The 24832-nt window shown below is 37.3% G+C and overlaps 1 protein-coding gene across 7 annotated transcripts in view; it reads left to right on the top strand.

The window, feature by feature from the left end:
- The window catches only part of STXBP4 (syntaxin binding protein 4), a 315635-nt gene that overhangs the window by 40593 nt on the left and 250210 nt on the right, over positions 1–24832 (top strand). For 4 of the 7 annotated variants that reach the window (XM_007481851.3, XM_007481850.3, XM_016430338.2 and 1 more), the window contains exon 2: positions 22962–23090. The exons of 2 other annotated variants lie outside the window; for them this stretch is intronic. In XM_007481851.3, coding sequence (XP_007481913.1) covers positions 23032–23090 — 59 coding nt within the window. In that variant the 5' untranslated portion in view covers positions 22962–23031. Of the gene's footprint in view, positions 1–22961; positions 23209–24832 lie in introns of those variants that run through there. One more of the 7 variants, XM_056816562.1, reaches the window with a different exon arrangement.

The following is a 24832-nucleotide window of genomic DNA, read 5'->3' as shown; positions in this document are numbered from 1 at the left end:
CCCTTCTTATTTAGCTTCCTTACTTGTTTCTATGTGTATTCCTTTTCATTACTCTGATATAGTTCTTAAGTTTAGTCTTTAGGTGCTTTAGGTATCTTGCATACTTTAAGTACCTTACCTTTCTAATTATTTCTATTATCATCTTCCCAAGTATGAATGTACACAATTCAATTTAATAAAATCCTTAAATTTTTGTTTTACCTTTTTAATGCTTCTCTTGAGTGTCAAATTTGCTCATCACATTTTCTTTTCAGCTCTGGTATTTTGATCAGGAAAGTCTGAAATGCCTGTATTTCACTGAATGTCAGTTTTTCACCCTGGAGGACTATGCTTAGATTTATTGGATATGTAATTCTAGGTTGTAGTTCTAAGTCCTTTGTCTTTTGGAATATCATTCCATGCCTTCTAGCCCTTTAATAGAGAAGCTGCTATATCCTGTGTAATTGTTATTGTGACTCCATGACATTTGAATTGTGTCCTCTGGCTCCTTAAAATACTTTTTCCTTGGCCTGGGAATTCAGCTATATTTAGCACCCCGTGTTAACTGTTCCCCTGTTGTTTTATGGGTTGGGTTGGCCCTGCTCTGTTGTTTCCCTGCTCCTGCCATGGGGCTTGAGCAGAGCAGGTCTCCTACTCTGGGCTCGGCTGTCTTAGGCCTTCTGCTGCCTTGTGGGAGTGCAGGGTTTCCTGAAGTTCAGCCTGTCCCCCTCTTTGCTCCCTTGGGGCCTCAGGGCTGTGCTGCCTTGTAGCAGTGTGGAGTTTCCTGTGGTTCTGCCAGTTCCCCTCTGCTCACTTGTAGCCTCAGGGCTCTGCTGCCATGTGGGAGTGAGGAGTTTCCTGCCTTCTATATACCTTTGTAAAGAGACTCAGGCTGGATTCCCACCTGTTCTGCAGCTTCATGGCCTCTGGCAGAGTTGCAGCATGTTGGGCTGCTCCAAGTTTTGCCAGTTCTCACAGGTGTTATGCTACTGGACTGCCTTCTCTTCTTACCTCAGTGAGATGTGTTCCTCTAGTTTTCCTTTGTTTTGAGTCAATTTACATTCTTTTTTGTGCCTGTGGTTTATGTAGAGGGATCAAGGGAGCTGAGCATCCTTTACTCTTGCCATCTTGGCTCCTAGCATATGACTGCTTCATAAGGACTTGCTGAATTGAACTGGTAGCTTTGTCAAGAAACCTAAGTTTTACTTTCACCTCTAATACTTAAAGAGCTGTGTGATCATGGACAATTCACTCAACCTCTCTGAGTTTCAGCTTCCTTATCTGCAAAATGAGGATAATGAAACCTGTAATCCTTAGCTCATGGGTTTATTATGAGGCTTAATTGCAATAATGTGGGTAAAGTGCCTTGCAAATCTTAAATAGCTCTATAAATGTCAGTATTGAATAGTTATGATATGTGGAAGGTTTCTATCTTATGAATCTATTTCAGACTTACTTTTAATTTTTTTCTACAACACACCAAACAGATTTCTTGTCGATACCTGCAAGAAAAGGAGATGCCAGCATTGGCTTTTGTCATAATAAGTGTATGTGCCATCATATTGCTTTCTCTCAGCATTTCTAAAAAATTTATAATCTATCTAGTATTTTACGTGATTTCTCTATCTTATAAATTCTCTTAGCATCATTTTTTGTACTTATTTAGGCCTTTGGCTTGTTAAGTGGGATCAAGTCAATGGTACGTGGCAGACCTTAGGATAGGACATGTAAACCTAAGGAATAAGAAGGCCTAAGCTTTTAGAAAGCTTCTTAAGGGGTTCTATAAGATATTCTGTAGTTCAGCTCCCTATACTTGGGGGATGGGAGCAATCAATAAGTATTTAAAATACATATTATACGCTCAGCAATATGTTAGGTACTAATTATGCAAAATCAAAAATGGAACAGCCTCTACCATTAAGGAACTTTATTGGAGAAGATAACATGTATATCCTGAAGTATATACAAAGCATATATGCAAAATAAATACAAGGTAATTTGGTATAGGGGAGCATTAGTAACTAGGAAAATCAAGAAAGGCCTCATGTAGGAAGTAGCCTTTTGAGTTAAGCTTTGAAGGAAACCAGAGTATAATAAATGAGGTGAAGAGGGAAGACATTCCACAAATAGGATATAAAGGCATGACAGCAGGAGATAGAATACTCTATTTAAGAAACAGCCAAGTCTAATTTGACCAGGTTGACTTGGAACTTGAGTGAAACAGTTTAAGAGATGGTTATTTAAGACAGAAAGGATAGATCGGAATCAGATTGTGGGGGAATCTAAATATCAAAGTAAGTCAGTGATTTGTATTTTATCCTATAGAAAATATATCATTCCTAAAGGTTTTAGAGCATGGATAATGAAGAATATTTTTGGTTGCCATGTGAAAGGGAGATTAAAGCATGGAAAATATTTGAAGGAGAATAATGTATAATGAGACTGGAAACATAGTTTAGAGCCAGATTGTGAAGGACATTATTTCTAAAGCCTTACCTTCCATTTTAGAGTCAATATTGTATATTGTTTCCAAAGCAGAAGAGTACTAGGCAATGGGGGTTAGCTGACTTGGCTATGGCCGTACAATTGGAAAGTGTCTGATATTAGATTTGAACCCAGGACTTCTCATCTCTAGGCTGGGCTCATAATTCACTAAGCCACTTAGCTGATCCCTTCTAAAGAACTAAATGCCAAACAGAGGAGTTTGTATTTGATCGTAGAGGCAATAAGGAACCACTGAAATCTATGGAGGCAAGGGAGTTGAATTCAGTAAATATTCTTGGTCACAAGAGAAGACACTGGAGTAGCATAAATTAATTAGCATTCTGGAGAAGTCAGCGCCATATAACTGAAGCCAAACATAAAAAAAAAAGTTTCATGGCATTTTTTCCAAAATGTTGCATCACTATATAGGTTTGTATAAACTTTCCTTTTACTTTATCAGGTTCCTGGAAACAGGCCCTCCACTAGATGGCATGCTTGATCATTTTTAGAGAGCTGGGTGTAGAGTCCACCTTTCTTAATTGAATTGATTCAGCAAACCTTAAACTCTCATGTATTGTGTGAAAGGTGTTGGATATACAAAGATAAACAGCAAAAACAATATCTACCCTTAAGGAATTTGCAGTTTAATAGGAGGGATTCCACCTTTACACAAATAAGGATGGTACAAAGTAGAATGTAACAGGAGCAAAGTTCCTAGTAGTTTAGGGAAATTGTCTCACTTTCAAAGGAGGAGATATCAGAGGAGAGCTTCATGGAGGAGTTGGCAACTGAGTTAAACCTTGAAGAAGATGGATTTCAGCAGGAGAAAGGAGGAAAAGTAGACCCTCTATGGGCACCTTATGTGAGGACATGGTAGAGTTTCAGAGGCCAGCACTAGATGGTCTGAGATCTGTTTTCTTTTGGAGTACAATCCAAGTAAATCAATCAGAGACCCATTTGAGTGATCTCTATAGATGAGGACAGTGAAAAGAAACGAGTTGACTTGCTTATGGTTATATAGCTCATTGGTGTCAGAGTTGGGACTTGAACTGGATCTTCTGATGCCAAGTCTAATGTTAAGTTGGACCTCTAAACTGAGCTGAAGCTCAGAATATTTGATTTTATTTTGTGACTTCTCCCCTTTATTTGAATAGGGATATTAAAATATCTCAAGAGCCATTACCAAACAGTATGCTCTCACTTAGCACTACAGCTAGGAAACCAACAGCCATTAGGCATTTAGTTGATAACTTTTCTATGATACATTCCTTTGACCAAGTCTTAGGAGGTGTGACTGGAAAACAATGGAACTTGGTTTTTAAAGGAACAGACCCAAAAGCATGTATTCAGGTGAATATTCCCTTTCACAGTTGTTATTGTGGGTGACTTCATTTCTTCCAAAGAATTTGCCTAGATGTACATTGGGGACAATTGAAAGAACATTGGATTTAGAGTTAGACCTGTATTCAAATTCTTATTCAGCTACTTACTAGCCAAGTGACCTTGAGCTAGTCACATAACTTCCCTTAGTATCAGTCTCTTTGCCTCTAAAATAAGCCTATTAAACTAGTTCTTTTTGTCCTCTCTAATCTCCACATCTATAATGTCACGTGTGGAATTTCTATCTAGGAATTGCCTTTTAGGTCTCTTCCTTCCTTCCTTCCTTCCTTCCTTCCTTCCTTCCTTCCTTCCTTCCTTCCTTCCTTCCTTCCTTCCTTCCTTCCTTCCTTCCTTCCTTCCTTCCATCCATCCATCCATCCATCCATCCATCTGTCAATACTGTGTATTGGCTCCAAGGCAGAAGAGTGGTAAGGGCTAGGCAATGGGGGTCAAGTGACTTGCCCAGGGTCACACAGCTGGGAAGTATCTGAGGTCAGATTTGAACCTAGGACCTCCCGACTCTAGGCCTGGCTCTCAATCCACTGAGCTCCCCAGCTGTCCCCTTTTAGGTCTATTTCTGAGCTACATAAAATCAGTTTTATTACTTTATGATGGTGGCTCAGATGTCATTTTCATTATGCAGTAAAATGCCTCTCAGTGTACCTTACAAAACTACTTGCAAAGCTACTCATGGTTTCTCAGAGATTTTTTTCATTTTCTGGCTAAATTCTATGTTCTGGATGTTTGAGGCTATTAGAAATTTGACTTTGGGATACATGAAATGCTGTTGTAACTATTAAATATTTTTGTTAAAAATTTATATGTTATTTATAAACTCATGATATAGTATGGCCCCAATGGTCCAAATCTTATGATAATCAGGTATTGAACTCAAATATTTCTGATAACATAATAGTCATCCTAGTAATCTTTTTTCATTCTTAAAAAAAGAAATTAATAAGCATTTATTTTCTCTACAAAACTCTTCCGCTTTCCCCATTAAACATACACATAAATAAAAAAAGTCATGTATATACTCAGAATCAAGCAAAGCAAATTCCTTCATTGACCCTTCCCAAAAATACATGTCTTGCTCCACTTTTTGATTTCATTACTTCCTATCAGGAGGTAGGTACCATGTTCCATCTTTGGTCCTCTGGAATCCTGTTTTATCATTGCATTGATAAGAGTTCTAAATCTGTCAAAGTTGTTTTTCTTCATATTATTTCAATTGCATAAAATGCCCTCTTGATTCTGCAGTTGTGCAGAATTAATCCATTCTGCAATATTTCATCAGTAAGAGAATATGCAAAATAGAAGATACAAAAGAAGGAAATCTGATCTAGTGAAGCAAAAAGCAGCCCATGTGGGGGGAGGGGCAGAAAGGAAGAGACCCAGGATTCCAGGGGGAGAAGAGAGGCTGAGTAGAACTCAAAACTGCCACTTCAACTCTCATTTCTTTAACTGAGAGCCTGACAAGAGGATCTCAGGAACTGGAGATCTCTCTTTGGACCCCAGTTGCTTCCTAGTGATCCCTGAAAGTCTTTTGCTCATCTCAAACATTGTAGATTGGACTGAAGTAGCCATCTACCTTGGAGAGGATTTTCTCCACTTCTCTATCCCCAATTTGTCCTGAACTCTAGCAGTTTAATCAGATTAGCTCAAGAGTAGGGACAACCAGCAGCTGACCAGAAGAGTGGTCAAGGCTGAGGGCCTGGACCCCTGCAATTTGGGGGGGTCAGTCTGCCAGTCTCAGGGACTCCTGCTACCTACTTTCCTTACCCAACTTTCAATTTCCCTTCCCTGTGTGGTTCTCTATTAAACTGTTATTAATTAGATCAAATCTACCTACTTTCTGACACCAAAGAAGGGGACTGAAGATTTGGGGAGAACCATAACCTCTTCCCAAAGAGGTGAACTAGCTCAAGACCAGGGCTGAGAAGTGAACTCAGATCTTAACAGAAAAATAGGAGTTGGGGTATTGGGAGAATGCAGAGGCAGGAAAATCTATCCTGCCTCTCAACAATAACTAAGAGCAAGAAGGGAGACAGTGGGTCATTTCCCTAAAGCCCTCTCCTCCAGTCCTTAACCTCTACTTCCCAAACCCATTCTCTGAGGAGTCATTCTGTCCCTCAGGAAAACAAACAACCCTCAGGTTATCTTCACCAAGGGGAAGAGAGTGGAAGATCCACCTCTTCTCCCCTCTCATTCTCTCAACCCTTTCTCTCTTTCTTCCTAATTCACCAGGGTAGGTGGGTATAACCTCCCTTATTGGCCTATATTACATATCCAACATTCCTTGTTTTCTTTGAAACAGTCTATTTTGTCATTTCTTATGGTTCAATAATTTTTCATTGTCTTAGTAACATCCAGGTGGTTCTAAATAACAGCAGATGTCTTACTGTTCAATTGTTATCACCAAAGATCTACTGTTTCTCCTTTTTTGAACAACAAAAAAATAAATTTCTAACCCATGATAGAATCATCCATGCTGCTAAATAGTGGTCACATTGGCCAAGTTTCTTCTTCTCTTAGTATCAGTTTTACTCATCTGCAAAATGAATGAGTTGAAAGAAATAGAGATAACGTATTTTTTCTCACCATTATTTGATACAGTTTGAGAATTATTAATAATATGTCAAGAGAAAACATTAAAATATAAATATTGACAAATTTGAGATGAATTTTGCTTAATTGGAGATAAACTAATGGCTTTCTAAGAAGGAAGGAAGGATTTATTAAATACCTACTGTATGCCAGGCACTGTGCTAACCATTTTTTTAAACACTTACCTTCTGTCGTAGAATCAATACCAAGTCTTGGTTCCAAAGCAGAAGAAAGGTAAGAGCTAAGCTACTGAGGTTAAGTGATAGCTAGTAAGGTTGCTAAGGTCAGATTTAAAACAAAGGACCTCCCATCTCCAGACCTGGCTCTCTATCCACTTAGCTACCTAGCTGCCCCTATGCTAATCATATTACAGATGTCTCATTTGATCCTCACAATAACCTTGGGATGAGTATGCTATTATTATTATTTTATAGTTGAGGAAACTGAGGCAGACAAACATTAAGTCACTTGCCTAGGGTCACATAGTTAATAAATGTCTTAGATTTAAATCTTAGGGAAAAAAATCCTTTAAATCTATCATATTTGAGCTCAGGTTTTCCTGACAGTGATTCTGCACTCTCCACTATACTACCTTGCTGCCTCTAAAAATACCAGGGAATCAACAAAGAAACAAATTGAGACAATAGTTTCAGTTAAGTAGCAGAATACAAAATAAATCTCCCCAAATAATCAGCATTTCTACATAATGTTCTGTTTTATACATTGCCTAAATAGAAAGGGTTACATCATTAAAATAAAATGGAAAGAAAATAGAAGACAATAACTTTTATAACAATGACTAGGAGGGAATTTTTAATACAAGGAATAGAGGCTATCATAAAAGATAAAAGACACGACAATCTTTTGCACCAGCAAAATCAGTGCAGTTTTGACAAAAGGGGGAGGGACTATTAATTAGAAAGAAAAATCTTTCATAAAATAACTAATAATAGTCTGATAGCCAAGAGATAAAGAGAATTAACACATATATAATGCCAAGAGCTATTCCTCAATAGTTAAGAGGTTACAGGATATGAAAAGAGTATTTCAAACTATTAACAATCCTATGAAAGATTACTCCAGATAATATGACAAAAACAAACTGAAACAATTCTGATATTACCAAAAATTGGCAAAGATGACAAAAAATGAAGCAATCAGTGTCAGTGTAGGTTCTGGAAGACAAGCATATTCAACTTTTTAGCTAGGCTGGCCTTCTTCCTATACCACACTCAGGACGTTTCATCTCTCCTCTCAGTTCTTTATTTCCCATCCTTTGGATCCAACCCTATTTCACACTTACCTCTCAGAATTTCTTATTTCCTTTAAAGCTAAATTTAAAGGCCACTTTCTACTTGAAAACTTCCCTGGTCTTAGTAAGACTAGTATCTTGTCTCACCATGGTCCACTCCCCACTGTTTTCCCTCCTTCATAAAGAAAATTATGTTGCATTTATTTTGTATGTTTATATTTGTACATATTGTTTTCCCTCAGTAGAATGTAAGTTCTTTGAGGAGAAGTCATATTTCTTTTTTGTCTTTGTATTTTACACCTATATAATGTTTGATGCATAGTAGAGTGATTAAACTAGATATAAAGATATGAGAAATTATCTGCCTATTAGGATCAGTGAGCCCTTTGAGATCTGATGAGATCATGGAGAAGATAGGTTTAGAAGAGGAGAGGGCCCAAGTCAGAGTCTTGGAGTACACTCATAGGGAGGAGGACATGGATGATAATCCAGTAAAGCATCATGGGATCATAAATCTAGAGCCAAAAGGGACCTCAATGTCCTTGTAGTCCAACCTTCCCATTTTATACAGAAGGGGACTCAAATCTAGGACTTACGCAATGTCACATATTACAAGCATCATGGGTAGGATATGACTATCAGTTTTGAGATTCTGGAGTTACCATACTTGACGCTCTGCTAGACTATCTCTAAGAAATGGTCAAATAGTGGAATAACTGACTTTGAGTAGAAGCAAGGTGGTACTTTAGTTGTTTTCATTAATGATTTAAAACACTTTCCTATGGTTTAACACTTTTGAAGAGAGATTTCTGGGTCCCAATATTAGTTATCACTCTTAATGCCCTTTAGTGTTTGGATGGCCTTGCTTGACTATCAGTTCATGTAGATGTCTTTTCTCAAGTTCTCATATGTAATTTCTTAATAGCACAATATTTCTGCGCATGAATACACCATAATCTGTTTAGCTATTGCCCTAATTAATGGATAACTATTTCTTTCTAGGCTCTTACTACCACCAAGATTCCTGCTATCAATATATTTGGGGGAAGATGGATTTTCTTTTCAGTTTTTGGCCTTTTTGGAATATATGTGCCAGTGGGGTATTGGAGCATAAATGTGTAAAACAAAGTAGTAACTTTTCTCACAATTACAGATTGTTTTCTAGAATGATTAGAGAAATTCACAAATCTACCAGCCATCATTTATTGCTGTGCCTGTCTTCAGGTAGCTCCTTCAATATTAACATTGACCGTTTCTTTTATCATCTTTGCCACTTTGGAAGGAGGGTGAGTTGTAGAACCTCGGAGTTGTTTGAATTTTTTCATTTCACTTATGATTAGTGATTTAGAACAATCATGCAGGTGTTGGTGATTTCATAGATGACCCCCAGGAGTCCTTGTACTCTGAGGAGAGTACTTTTATGTTACATAAAGATCTGTAATTTCTGCACATTGGGTATTACCTTCATTGGCATAGAACCCTAATTCCTTGCCTTCCAACAACTTAGTAAATGGAATGTCTCTGTCCAAATTCTTGGTGACAAGTCTGTCCAATTCAGGTGGATCTCAATGACATTTGTTCCATTACCAATAATAAATAGCCTTTCCATCTCTGTAGGACATGCTTTTTATTCTCCTGGCATAGACTTTAAAAACCCAGAAAACTGTAAATACCATGATGAGGCATCCTGGAAGAACCTAAAGAACAGTGTCAATCAGTGACTTATTTAAAATGAATGTGGATCTAGACAAGATTCTCAAGAGACAGCCACATTTTTTTGTGGTGTCTTTTATTTAGGAATCTCATTTTAGAAAATGCCAGTGGGAACTATTCTATTTTTAGTAGTTACCACAATCCAGTTTGTGAATGTTTGCATCCAAATTTAAGTTATATCTAATTTAATCTTTTACCTAGGATTAATGTAATTTCTTCCAGTGACATACAGTAGAAATCTATATGTATACTGGTAATAAGTAAATTATTTCTTTTTTTGTTTGTTTGTTTTATTTTATTTATTGCAAGTATATTTTCTTCATTTTCTGGACCTTGCAAGTCATGTTCCCCCCCCCCCCCTTAATAATATATATATTTTTATATTTTTATTTGCTCATTTCTAAACATTATTCATTGGAAACAAAGATAAATTTCTTTTCTTCCCTCCCCACCCTCCCACCACCTCTCCCAGAGCGATTCCACTGGGTATTCACATGTGTTCTTGATTCAAACCCATTTCCATGTTGTTGGTATTTCCATTAGAGTGTTCATTCAGAGTCTCTCCTCAGTCATATCCCCTCCACCCCTGTAATCAAGCAGTTGCTTTTCCTCGGTGTTTTTACTCCCACAGTTTATCTTCTGCTTGTGGATAGTGTTTTTTAGATCCCTGCAGATTGTTCAGGGACATTGCATTGCCACTAATGGAGAAGTCCATCACCTTCGATTGTACCACAATGTATCTATCAGTCTCTGTGTACAATGTTTTCCTGGTTCTGCTCCTTTCGCTCTGCATCACTTCCTTGAGGTTGTTCCAGTCTCCATGGAATTCCTCCACTTTATTATTCCTTTTAGCACAATAGTATTCCATCACCAACATATACCACAATTTGTTCAGCCATTCCACAATTGAAGGGCATCCCCTCGTTTTCCAAGTTTTGGCCACCACAAAGAGTGCAGCTATGAATATTCTTGTACAAGTCTTTTTCCTTATTATCTCTTTGGGATACAAACCCAGCAGTGCTATGGCTGGATCAAAGGGCAGACATTCTTTTATCACCCTTTAGGCATAGTTCCAAATTGCCCTCCAGAATGGTTGGATCAATTCACAACTCCACCAGCAATGAATTAGTGTCCCTACTTTGCCACATCCCCTCCAGCATTCCATAGCTGTTATGTTAGCCAATCTGCTAGGTGTGAGGTGGTACCTCAGAGTTGTTTTGATTTGCATCTCTCTGATTATAAGAGATTTAGAACACTTTTTCATGTGCTTATTAATAATTTTGATTTCTTTGGCTGAGAACTGCCTGTTCATGTCCCTTGCCCATTTATCAATTGGAGAATGGCTTGTTTTTTTGTACAATTGATTTAGCTCTTTGTAAATTTGAGTAATTAAACCTTTGTCAGAGGTTTTTATAAAGATTGTTTCCCAATTTGTTGCTACCCTTCTGATTTTAGTTACATTGGTTTTGTTTGTACAAAAACTTTTTAATTTGATGTAGTCAAAATAATTTATTTTACATTTTGTGACTCTTTCTAAGTCTTGCTTGGTTTTAAAATCTTTCCCTTCCCAAAGGCCTGACATGTTTTATGGGTGAGTTCATTCCATTCACATTCAGAGTTATTATAACTAGCTGTGTATTTCCCAGCATTTTGATTTCTGCTCCTTTTCCTGCCTTTTCTTCTTTCACTATTTCCTTCTACACCAATGTTTGCTTTTGAACAGTCTCCCTTGTTCCCACCCTTCCTTATTTTATTTTCCTTTCTACCCCCTCCCTATTTATCCCCCCCTTATTTTCCCTGTAGTCTTTCTAAAGTTAACCCCCCCACTCCCTCCCTCTCTTGTACTGCTTCCCTCCCCAGCAGACCATTTGTTACCCTTCTACTCCCCTATAGGGTACAAATCTATTCTCTGCTGTAATGATTAAAATTTATGGAATATGGGGAGACTGAGGCAGGTAGAAATTAGTTTCTCTCTGCAAGGAGTATTATATTTTTTAGAGGTTTATTAAAGGTTAAAGATTAAGAATATACAAGTAAGAAACATGTGCCTAGGCCAGAGGCCTAGACAAAATAACCTCACATCATGGAAGAGACGCCTCTGCTCCAAAAACGGAAGTCCAAAAAAAACCAAGCCCCCTTCAAAAGCCTTTGAATCCACTTAAATACCTTCTCGATCTCGGCCCAGGTGAGATTACAAGGCATTCTGGGGAAGTGGAGCAAAGGCTCATGGGGATTGTAGTCCTGTATTCGAGTCTATTTTGTACATTCCCCCGTGTGATCATTTTGGAAAAATTAATTTTTCCCCAAAAGGATCATAAAAACATAATAAACTTAAAAGATTACAATAGTGTGAGGATAAGAGAAAAAAGAATAAAACCAATAATTGTTGAACACAACATTGACAAAAAGCCGTTAGGGGGCAGTCCCCTTTGGCATAAAAGTATACATACAAATAAATGTTCAATCAACCACACCCAAAGTTCAATTTTGTGCAACTTGTGGTCTGGAGGCTTCTTCATGGTGGCTTCTCCAACAGTTCAGTTCTGGATTCAGAGAGGTAGCATCTTATTTACCTAAACTTCTTCTCAAAAGGAATTTAAACTTTGCAATTTAAATAATGATTTTTTTTTACATTCCCCCGTGTTGTGGGTGATTGAAAGATTCAGAATCAGTTAGGGATGCATGGCTGAGGTATGAGGTATATGAATCAATTGGCAAGAGATGTTAAAAAGACATCAGAAAATCCAAAAGAAAAATTTCTGGATGAAAATATAGACTATCAAAGTCTTATGTGTAAAAATTCCAAGTAGAAGAAAAATAAATCTATAACAGGTCCTTCAATCAGGGCCCAATCAAAATGATCTAAGTAATGATGCATTTACCCAATCAGTGCCAGGACTACAGAAAGGTACCACACTATGAGAGGCAGAAAAGAAAGGGACCAGATTATAGAAGCCAAGTAGGAGCCAAGGTTTTGGGGATACTCGTCTGTGAGTATCTTCAGAGTGAGTGTAGATACAAGGAAAGCCTATGTCTTAACACATGTTAAACATAGTAACCTCGAGTCTTCACACTAGGTTCAAGACCTTTGTATTGGCCTAGAAGTGCATCAATCCATCCTAGATTGGCCTTTCTTTGGCCCTATGAAATGGCTCTTGTATGTATCTCTTGTCCTGGAATCAGACAGAATCATTAAGCAAAGTCCCATAATTTATTTAAATAATTAGTGGCATCATTTTTATAGTCACAAGCTTTTTAGGGCATGCATTAGCAAATGTATCTTAAACTTGTAGCACTGAAAATCAAAAGGTTAAAGAAAATCTTAATGCTGGTGACATGTGCTTCAAATATAAAAAGTAGAGAAAAAATAATAAAAAAAACTGAAAAAGTATATTGCACATGCAAGAAAAATATAATAATAAAAGAGCTTTAAAAAATTCAAAAATATAGCTTATAATCATTGACACTCTGTGTCAGTTAAGAAAAATAAAATACAAGGCTTTCTCACCAAAAAATGAGATCCGTTTCCTCTTTGTATCTGGCCATGATCACTGTGAGTAGAAGGCAAATGAATTGAACAAGGTTAACAATTTTTTTCATCTTTAAAAATACAGTAGTACGAATATGTAGAAATCAAAATCCCCAAAATTCTCAATAGCCCAATTAATTATAATAGCAAACAAACACACTTTCATATTTCACATAAGTTGCTGTATGACATTTTTAAAACCTATGAATTGATGGACATTTGTCACAATTTTTACAAACATAGCAATCCTTCAACCTTGGTATTTAAACATATTTTTTAAAACAAAGTAAAACTCGTCTTGGGTTTAGAAGATAATCAATAAATCTATATATCATTCTGGTAGAAGTCAAGTAGTGAGCTGAAGAGCATAAATAAAGGGGTGCTCCTTTTGGAGGCTTTTTAAGGGTACAAATGCCCTGAAATTAACTGCCCAACTTCCATTCACATGTGGGAAGGTTGGGGGTTATAAAATGTATTTCACTTCAGCTAATGGGCCTTACCTCGTGGTAGGGGCAGGCAAAATAACCAGATTGTTAAAAAAAAATTTCCAACAATCATATTTAAAAAACCCTTAAAATCAAATCATTTGAGGTATTTAGCACATTAAATTTTCCAAAGGTTGTTAATACAATTATAACCAGTTCTGAAGTCCATCTATCCTCAGCAAAATAGAAAAAAGCTGTTTTTTCATATATGGGCTTATTCACAATAATATTTGTTCAATAGTTATAGGGGAAAAACAACAGAATTTCAAAACTCAGTACATTCAAAATAAATTCAATCAACCTTCAGTTCAAGCAGAATAATATTGAATCCAGTAATATATGAACTTAAAATCACAAAGTTAAACCTTAAACAAAAAATGCAATAGAATACAGAGATGTTTATAAACCATTGGAGTCTGAAATGCCTTAGAATGTAGCCTTTAGTCTCTTCAAAGTTCCTAGGGTTTTTTTTTTGTTGTTTGTTTGTTTTTTTATTTTTAATTATCCATTTAAATGTCTATTGTCCGAAGGTAGAGTAGTAAAGGCTAGGCTATGGGGTTCAAGGGATCCGTCCAGGGCCCCATAGCTGGGAAGCATCGGAGGCCAGATTTTAACTAGAGACCTCCCGTCTCTGGGCCTGGCTTCCAGTTCGCTGGGCCAACCATTTTCCTCCCCAAAGGTAAAGTTGAATCTTTGGGCTGAGTCTGCTCCCTGACAGGCAGGTAAAATCAATGAAATTGCCAGAAGAGTCAAAAATCCTTTTAAACACCCCATTGCTTTTTAGGTTTTTGTTTGAAAAGTCTGTTTCTGATCTCTAGTCTTTTCTCTCTTTCCCCTCTCTGATCCCGCAGTGGCCAATACCCCCAGCCACGTGGAGGCTTAGCCTAAGGGAAAATTGCCCAGTCTCCTTTCCCTCTGGTCTCTCCCCTCCGCCCACGTGGCCAATACTGTTACCAGCTGGTCGCAATGAGTCCTGAGCGATCTGCTCCAAGGATCTGGGTGATGAGCCGGCTGGGGTCACGCTCGAGGGTCTGGGGCGCAGAAATAGGCAGGCAGCGGGCCGGTGAGAGGCCAGGAGCAGGAGCGGCTGCAGGGGTGGGCAAGGCTGGGACCAGGTACCAGGTGAGGACGATCAGGGCTGCAGGCTGAGGCAGGAAGCGGCAGGACGGAGCTAGGTGGGGTGGGCAGCAGGTCCAGAGCCTGTAGCAGCTTTCTGAGGGTAGAAAACCTTGGCCAGAGAGATATGGCTCAAAAAAAAAAATTTCTAGGTACTAGCTATTAAAACTGAATTTAAGATCAGAAAAGAAATCAGAAGATTGAGGTTTTTTTTCCCATTAGGTCGCCATAACTGTAATGATTAAAATTTATGGAATATGGGGAGACTGAGGCAGGTAGAAATTAGTTTCTCTCTGCAAGGAGTATTATATTTTTTAGAGGTTTATTAAAGGTTAAAGATTAAGAATATACAAGTAAGAAACATGTGCCTAGGCCAGAGGCCTAGACAAAATAACCTCACATCATGGAAGAGACGCCTCTGCTCCAAAAACGGAAGTCCAAAAAAAAACCAAGCCCCCTTCAAAAGCCTTTGAATCCACTTAAATACCTTCTCGATCTTGGCCCAGGTGAGATTACAAGGCATTCTGGGGAAGTGGAGCAAAGGCTCATGGGGATTGTAGTCCTGTATTCGAGTCTATTTTTTACACTGCCCCCAATGGATTGGATTGTTTTTCCCTCTTTGAGTCACTTTCAAAGCACGTAAAAGTTGAGTATTTCCTGTCTCTGACTTCTTTACCCTTCCAGTGTATTGATGTTCTCCCCTGTCCCACCATGAGCTTCTTTATGACATATAAATTTACCCCCATTTGTTTCTTTTCCCATTTCTTTTAATATTAGCCTATTTTTAAGCTCTAGTTATATATATATATGCATACTCATGAGTATGTATTTTTGCATGCATATATATACCTATTTATGTCTTGTCCTTTCATCCTATACAGTTTGTTGCTGTTCCCTCTAAGTATACTTCTTTTTGCTGCCCAGGTAATAACAACAGTTTTTAAGAGTTACCAATGACCTCTTTTCTTATAGGGATACATATCATTTTAACTTATTGAGTCTCTTAAAAAAATTTTTTTTGTTTTTATTTTTTCCCCTCTTTTTTAATTACCTTTTGATGATTCTCTTGAGTTCTGTGCTTGGACATCAAATTTTCTGTTCAGGTCTGGTCTTTTCCCCTGAAAGAATATAGTCAATTTTGCTGGGTAGTTGATTCTTGGTTGTAGACCTAGTTCCCTTGCTTTCCAGAATATCGTATTCCATGCCTTTCTTTTTTTCAGTGTGGATGCAGCCAGATCCTTAGTTATCCTCACTGTGGTTCCTTGGTATCTGAATGACTTCTTCTTGGCAGCTTGTAATATCTTTTCTTTGGTCTGATAGTTCTTGAATTTGGCTATAACATTCCTGGGTGTTGTCAGTTGGGGATTAAGTACAGGAGGTGATCTGTGGATTCTTTCAATCTCCTCTTTTCCATCTTGTTCTATAATATCGGGGCAGTTTTCTTTAATAATTTCCTGTAATATAATATCCAGGCTTTTTCTTTTGTCATGGTCTTAGGCCAATGATTCTTAAATTGTCTCTCCTCGAATGATTTTCTAAATCCTTTGTTTTGTGAATGAGATGCTTCATATTTTCCTCAATTTTTTCATTCTTTTGGTTTTCTTTTATAGTGTCCTGCTGCCTTGTGAGGTCACATGATTCTAGTTGTTGTATTCTGGTCCTTAAAGACTGGATTTCATCCTTAGTTTTTTGGTCGTCCTTTTCCTTTTGGTCAGATTTTCTTTGGAGGTCATCTTTCATCTTCTTCACCTCATCTTTCATCTCCTTTGCCTCATTTTCTAGCTGGTTGATTTTGGCTTTCAAGACACTATTTTCTGTTTCCAGATGACTTATCTTAGTTTTTAAGTTCTTTTACCAATTGTCTTCTTTTCCCAATTGTCTTCAGCCTCTCTTAATTGTGTTTTGAATTGCATTTTGAGTTCTTCCAAAGCCTGTATCCAATTCGCTGGGATTTCTGATTTTTCCTTTGCTGATCCCTCCCCCTCTGTTTCATTTGCTCTTTGCTCATTACCTGTGCAGAAGCTGTCTATTGTAATTTCTTTCTTCTTTTTCTGTTGTTTGCTCGAGGTTACCCCTTCTTTGCTCCCCGTATTTGGCTGTGCTCTTGCTCCTCTCATTTTGTTTTGGTTTTGGGGCTGTCAGTCTCCCCTCTTGGAGCTTTGTCAGATCTCTTGGTACAGTCTCTAGGGGAGGAATGTTAGCTTCCCTGTCTTCTGGGGGCTTTTGATTGGATTGAGTTCAACTGGGTCGGGCTGTATGTGGTATGAAGCTCTGAGACTCTGAAGATTCCTGGAAGGCTGGGCCTCCCAGGCTCTCTCCAATTCTCTCCAGCTGCTTCTCTGCTGTCCGCAAGTACCTTTGCCTGCCTCCCTAAACTCTGAAGAGTCCTGATGGAATTAGGTTCAACTGGATTGGTCTGGATGTGCCCCGAGCAAGGGTGAGACTGGAGCCCGATGGAAGGACCCAGCCATGGCCCCGTCTCTCCCTGGCTTCCTCCCCACTGTCCAAGCTGGATGCTCTGAGCCCCGCGCCCTGCTGCTCACAAGGTAGACCCTCCAAACCAGCACCTTTGCCCGCTCAGAGGTTCCCACTGCTGCTGGGGGCTCAGCCCTCTGGGTTGTGGGGGAGGGGTCCTGGGACCTTCTCTCTGCCTTCCCCTTAGCCCTGAGTATTCTTGGATTCTGGCTTTTGGCGGGGCGTACCTTTTGATTTGAGTCCAGAAGGAGGGTTCCCTGCTTCTGTCCTGTTGTTCAGCTTGAATTTCGGTGCCCAGGAGCATTCAGTCTGTATCGGTAAGGAAGGGTCTTCCATGAAGTCTGAACTTTTGCTGCTTGCTAAGCTGCCCTCTTGACTCCGCCCCAAGTAAATTATTTCTTAATAGATCCTGGATATAGGAGTTTAGTTTTTCTCTGAGCATCTGTCTCATTTTTACTGATAAGGAAATCGAGGACTACAATGAAAAAGTGCTTGGCCTACAGCACACAGCTGGTGTGAATAGAACCTAACCACTATATGATGGTTCATGATAATAGCTATATAGGCTATTAATATTTTAAAATATATAAATGTAATATATGCTAGTCAAATAATTAAACATACTTAATTGCAAAGAGGTTTTTCAGGGTAACATTTGATATTTTAAGGGAAGTTTGATATGCTGTGGCCCAAATAGTATGTTTAAAGCTAGAGATGATGACCTGTTATTAAAATATGGATGAAAATATACATCAGATTTTTATTGTTGTTTATACATCACTAGACATTAAGTATTTGTAAATATCCAGATATTTATTTTGCAGATTTCATCTGGATTATCTCTTATGCCATCTGGCTTTCTTTCTCTTTCTGTTTGTCTCTCCCTCTGCCTCTCTTCATGGGATAATCTATTGTAGAGGTTTATTGTTATTCCACATTTCTACGTACATGGCCATGGGAAACCAATCCACCTTTTTTATACTAGCTGAACTTTAAAAGCTTTTTGTTTATAAAATTTTTCTCCAAATGTGATTAAGTTGTTTTAAGTCACAACTAATGTATAAACATTTTGGTCACATTGTACATGATAGTTATTACTTTGAGATTATTTCTTGCCTACCACTTCATTATACATTATATATTATATATACAGCTATATATTCTGTTCTCAGAGGATGAAGAGAATGAAGGATTGAAATTGCTCTAAACTGTAGCATTCCTCCAGTAGTCATGTGTCTGTAGCTAAGCAATTTTATTTGCAAGTTACATTATTAAGACTTTCATTTTACATGATTTTCCTTTCTTTTTCACTCTTTGCTTCACATTTTTTAGATGTTTTTCAAGAGGGAAACAAATTTCTGCTTGAAAATGATTTTTTTCTCGTATGCAAAAAATATTTGATGAAGCAAAATCTGTATTTCCAGTGTCAGACTTTTGTTTTAGCTTGAGACTAACAGTGAGAAACAATACTTAGTTAGTCTTCCTTATTTTTAAAAGGAGCTTTGTTTTTCCTATCAGATAAAATGTGCTCCATTTAATTCTTAAGATTTGTTCTACATCCTAAAATGTTTGCAAATGAATTTTTAAAAAATGTTATTATCAAATTAAAGTTCTGTCAAATAATTCATGGTAGATTTTCCATTTTTCCCTTATTCACAGCCATTATGATATGTTATGATCAATTAACACTGAATTCTGTACTTAAGAGATAGATCCAAGTATTAGTCCTGATTCTGCCAATAACTTGTCTCATGACCTAGAACAAATCATTTACCTCTCGACCTTAGTTTCCTCAATTAAAAAAAAAGGTTTTAATTGATGTCTTTCATTTTTATATCTATCATCTACATTTCCTCCAGTATCCCACCTTACATCCCTCTTCAAAAATCTGTTACTGCATAGATTTTTTTAAAGCAAAAAGAATTTCCAAACAGTAAAACCAATAAGTGCATTGAAACCATTTGACATTATTAAATAATATTCCACATATATGGACCACCACTTCTTCCAAGGAGCCAGGGCTAGTGTCTTCTCATGTTTCTTATATGGTGCCATGCTTGGTTTTTATAATTTCTGAACATTTGGTTCCATTTGCTTTTTGGTGGTTGTTCTCTCCATTTACATTCTGGCAGTCATTATATTTGTTGTTTTCCTATGAATTAGTTCACTTTGCACCAGTTCATAAAAGTCTTTCTCTGTGATTCTCTGTATTTATCATGTTCATCTTTTTTTTTTCTACACAGTAGAAATCCATTATATTCAGAATTATGCTTACATAGATCCTACTAGGAAACCCTTTCTAAACAGTGAAGCCTAAGGCCTCCTAGATCTTGCCATCAGCCATGCAATTGAATTCTTCCTTGTGTGTTGGTTCTTTCACTTATGAGATGACCTCCTCCAGACATGGACTATCGTCCTTTACTATTTATATTCCTATCATTTAGGAAAGTGGTTGGCATATAGTCAACATTTAATAAATGTTGTTCTGTTCCATTCCATCCTATGCAAATGTAGAGGAAACTAACCCAAATCCTGGTCACAATTTCCCTTTCCTGACTAAAACCTCTTTATCCTTCTTGCCCACAAGACTTATACCTAAATCAGCACTCCAGATGCTGGATCAGGCTCCAAATGTTGCTTGATTTAGAGAGGCCACTAGTTACATATCACAACCCTTTCTAGAATCTGGTGAGCCAAACTTCAGTTGTGGAAACCCAAACATTGTGCAAAGCAATTCTTACTGTCTTCCCCTTAATCTCCTACCAGCCCTTTTGTGGGGTAGGTCTGCAGGAATCAAGTATTCCTTCTTTGTCCTCCATATATGGACGTGTTTGCTTTAATAAAAAGAGCATGTGATGAGAAGTCAGGAGAACTAGGTTCTAGACCCTACTCGGCCCCTGACTAGCCAGATCACCTTCACCAATTCCCTTAACCTTTCTGGGTCTCTTGTTTCCTTAAAATGAGATGATCTTTAAAGATCTTTCTATGATGAACAAGTAGGTGGATCAGTGGATAGAGAACCAGGCCTGGAGAAAGACTATAGATTCCATATGCCCTCAGATACTTCCTAGCTGTGTGACCCTGGGCAAGTCATGTAACCCCAATTACCTCATTCTTACTGTTCTTATTCCTTGAAACAGATAGTATCAATTCTAAGACAGACGATAAAGATTTCTTTTCTTTTTTTTTTTAAAGATCTTTCTATGGCCTAGATTCAAAGGAATCTTTTTTTGTTGAAGAAATTTTTATTGTTAATTAGGTTAGTTGTAATGTTGAATTCATTTTTCCTTATGACTTCAGTTTATTTCATATCTGGATCTTTGAATAGCATCAAGGACAGACTTATCAGTGACTATATCGAAATGTTTAAAATGATACAAGTGGAAAAGTATTGGTATTATCTGATAAAGCCAGTTTGTTCCTGAACTTTAGGCAGATTTAGTTGGGGCACAAAAAAGGCAGGATTCCTGCAGACAGGAATGTTTTTCTTGCAATTAATCCAACCCCAGGCATGATATGTCTGGAGGGTACATTCTGTTTCTTTGATGGACCCTTTTACCTCCCTCTTTCTAGTCATCCTCTCCCCTTAGCCACTTTCCCCTCAAACCTTGGGGAAATAAGAGCTTCCAGACACCTTTGAAGTATAGGGAAATAGTCTCTGAACTGCTGCTGCTCCAGGGGGCAAACCTCCCCACCCCACTCTCTTTAGAGAAATTGTGCTTAGGTTATTGCCTAGGACAGAGCCTTGGCCATTCTTCCCTAGTCGTAGTTCTGAAGATTATTGATTCATTTTTTTTGCAAAAAAAAAAAGGGGGGGGAATTATAGAACTCACTGAAATAACAACAGCTGGTCTCTCAGCAGGTGTTCAAAGATAGAGCATATATGCTCAAATAGAGATACACATTTTAAAAAAATTACTGGAAATTGACATGTTGAATTTTAGGAACCCTACTGAGCTTAGGTGGGCTGTCTCCCAATGCCATCTAGGGAGAAAGTTGAAAATTATGTTGGAGATGCAAGTTACGAACTGACCTTGGTATTTTTAAGCATCCCCTTTTATAGAATGTTCCTGATCGTAACATCACCATCTAACTTCCAATGTGAAAATGAACATTTTAACTTTAAATAGATCATGCTTTCTTAGTTGGAAAGTTGTCAAGGAACTCTGATGCCACATACTTAGGACATGTTTGACATTTAAGGTCCTAATCTCTGTACTTTTTAGTGGGGTCATTTTCTACAAATAATATATAATTCTAGAAGAGCTTACACCAGTGAGAAGACAAGAGAAAGGACAAAGGATGGGGAAGGATAAGTTGAAACAGTGGAGAAGACCCATGGATTTGGAGTGGCTATTCTAATTTTGTTTCTATAGAAGCCGGTCCTATCCCATAGGCTGCTGATTGTCAGTTAACTAACAAATGACATACATACTTTAGGGAGGTAACTAAAGGTATCCTTCTATAAAAAAGAGCATTATACCCTCTTTGATAAAATTAGCTAACACCCAAGGGCTACAACCAATTCTAAAAATCTCTGGAGAAATCTGTCTCATAATAATAGAATAGAATTAACTTGTTGAATGTATCACCCTCTTGTTCATCCTTCATTTTTGAAGAGGAGAAAGACTTACAAGTGAATTAGATTGAAGTAAAGCAGAGTTACACAAAGATATCAGCCATACTCTTTCTTCCATTATCAAAGTTCAGTGGCAGGACAAAAGTCATTATGATTGGCAATGGTCTGTAGTGGATGACCTTTATTTCTTCTATGTTTAATCACTCTATAGTCCCTGCTTTTGCCACTGCCATGGCTATTGGAATACATTGTTCTGAATATGCCCCTCTCTGGGAGGTAGTTTTCTTGTGCTTGGGGTAAACATCTTCCTAACTCACTGATGGTTTTGAAGTCTGTTGATTACCCCCAACCTGATTTATCCCAACTGCTAAGACAGTTTTACTGGGCTATGCGACTACACATGCTATGGCTTTTTGGAGCCACCATTGAGAGTTGGGTGAAAGGTGGACAACAAAGATGGATGAACAGGCCTGGAAAGGACTCAAGTGCTTACATGAGAGGTGCTAGTCCTCTCTGAACACTCCACACACCCCATATTGTCCTTACCTATATTTTGGGGAAAAGGAATGTTATTTCTATGGGTAATTATTCATTCCTCAAAACATTGTTATAATAAAACAAAAGCATACTAAATATATACACAAATGCAATTTCAAATTTTCTATTATCCTGGTAAAAAAATTTACAAAGTAGATGGAAATAATGAGTGACCAGTACAGGGTGTGAAAGAAGTTTTTCTCCAGGCTTTACCATTGGTTGTCAAACTCAAATAGAAATGGATATTGCAGTCACATGTTGACTTAAATAACTACAAAAAAAAAATCCCTGTCATATTGTATTTTTATTTCATTCAATACTTTTCAATTACTTTTCATCTGGTTTGGGCTGTACTCATGATGTTATGGCTAGTGGCCATTGAGTCTGACCATTCTAGTCTTTACCATCTCTAGCCAATGAGTCAGGACTGGGCATTTATCTATTTTCCAGCACTGAAATGACCAGCTTTCTCTAAGACCAACTTTAAAGAATTTTATGTGTAATACCAATGAAAGCTGTAATAGCTAGCTCAGGTTGATTTGCATCCTTCCATCCTAGGGATTTGTACAGAAAGAGATTTAGTTCACACTTCCCAAATGTTAAAGGCACTCACTGAAATGCCAGAGCCCAAAATACATCAAGCATATATGCCATCCAGCCATCCACAAGCATTTATGCATATACATATGTGTGTGTGTGTGTGTGTGTGAGTGTGTTTGTACCAAATGTACCTAGTGACTTTTTGCAAAGACAAAGTCTGATTTGGGGCATTGATTTGAATCGCTTTGATGACTGATCATTTGTTTTCCAATTTTTCTCTTTTAGGAAAACTGTTAAGATAATTTCTGCAGGATCATCAGCAAGGTTTTCATAGACATTAAATCCAAAGGATACCATGATGACAGGCTTGAACGGGAATAGCTCTGAAGCAGCAGCATTCAGTCAAGTTGCAATGTAATTTTTGCATTAAAATTCTTAAAATTCTTAAAATAATATAGCTTGAAATAATGACAAAGTGAATTAATAAGGCAGTGAGGTTATTTTCCTCTCTCATCACTCTAGGCATAATCTGGTAAGTGCCTCTAAATGTGTCACTACCAAAATCTGCATCCTTTTTTTTTTCAAGTCAAGTCATTTGTTTTTAATACATTGACTGTGTGACCATGGGCAAGTCATTTAACATTTTTTAGTGTTCTGGGCAGCTTTCTAGTACCCTAAGTAGCTGAGAAGATATTGACCTGCATTAGTAGAGGTAATTTTCTCATCTGGGATTTCCATACCTCACTAAAATCACAAGTTCAAATCCTATCTCTGAATCTCTTCATATTTTTGTAATTACAATTATAAATACTAAAATATTAATAATTGTAATTCAGTAAATATTACATTTCTCATTTATATAGCTATTTGGTAATAGAGAGATGGAATATGGTAATAAATGAACAATAAAGCACTCTAACAATATTATTACTATTAGTAATAACATTATTAATGAACTATTAATTAACTGATTAATAGTTACTCTTATTTTTTAATATTTTATGATATTTTAAATTTTATAGCACTTTATATTTAACATTTTCCCATATATTATCACCAAACCATAACCTATCATAATAATGGATTGCCTTAATAATAGCAGTACCCAAATATAATAATGACCACTTTAAAAAAAACTTTACTAACCAATAATGTCTATAAAGGACATACTGATGTATACCCTTCATTCTACCACTAGGGTGAAGTCATATTTTATTCAGAGCCTGTTATTTTTCCTCTGTGTAGGTGCAATAGATTTGGGGGTCAGAAAATCTAGATTTAAACACCATCTCTGCTATTTACCACCTCTGTGACCTTAAGCAAGTGACCACAACCTTTAAAGCCTCAGTCTCTTCTGTAAGTTTAGGTAATTCAAATTAATGATCTATAAGATCTCTTCTGACTTTAATTCTATAAATCTCTGTAAAAACAAAGCAGAATCTCAGATTCAAGCCAATTCTGCACAAAGTCCAAACTCACTTCCCTCTTTCCTTCCTTCTCAACTGCCTGTTCCAACTGTCCATTGCTTACGTGTTCCTGACCCATTCATTGTCCTTTCCATTTCAGAGCCTTCTGCAACAGAAGAAATTCAGCACAGTATTAGTGTAGTGACTTCATGGAGCAAGTAATCCTTCCAAATGGGCAACCTTTCTTTAAAAAGGCCATTTCTCTTCTTATAATTTTAGTATGTGGTTTGAAAAGTCAGAGTTTTTATGTATTTATATTTATTTTGTTTGGGGTTTTTTTGGAACAATGAAAATATGTCTAAACACTGATCTTGAAGTCAGAAGAACTAGATCCAGTCTCCCAGCTCCCCACTCACTATGTGACTGAGTATATTCATCTCTTAATTTCTGAACCCTAATTTCCTCATCTATAAAATAAGAGCCACAACTGTACTTCTGACTTGTTAGAGCACTTGTATATGCTCTACCATATACCTTGTATAGGTGACATAATCTGACATCAGAAATTAGGTTTAAAAGAGAAAGGAAGAAAGAAAACTCCTTTTCATTGTGTATAATGAGCTCTGTGATCTGGAGTATATTTAATTTTTCAAAGCAAATTGAAACTATCTTCCCATTTACTTGAAGATAATTATAGAAGTCCAACTGATAAGAGAGCTTTGCACTGTGATATCAACTAAAACATTTCTT

This window comes from Monodelphis domestica, chromosome 2 (genome assembly GCF_027887165.1).
Source record: "Monodelphis domestica isolate mMonDom1 chromosome 2, mMonDom1.pri, whole genome shotgun sequence".
Taxonomy (NCBI): Eukaryota; Metazoa; Chordata; class Mammalia; order Didelphimorphia; family Didelphidae; genus Monodelphis; species Monodelphis domestica.
This window is presented reverse-complemented; position numbering and strand designations above follow the sequence as displayed.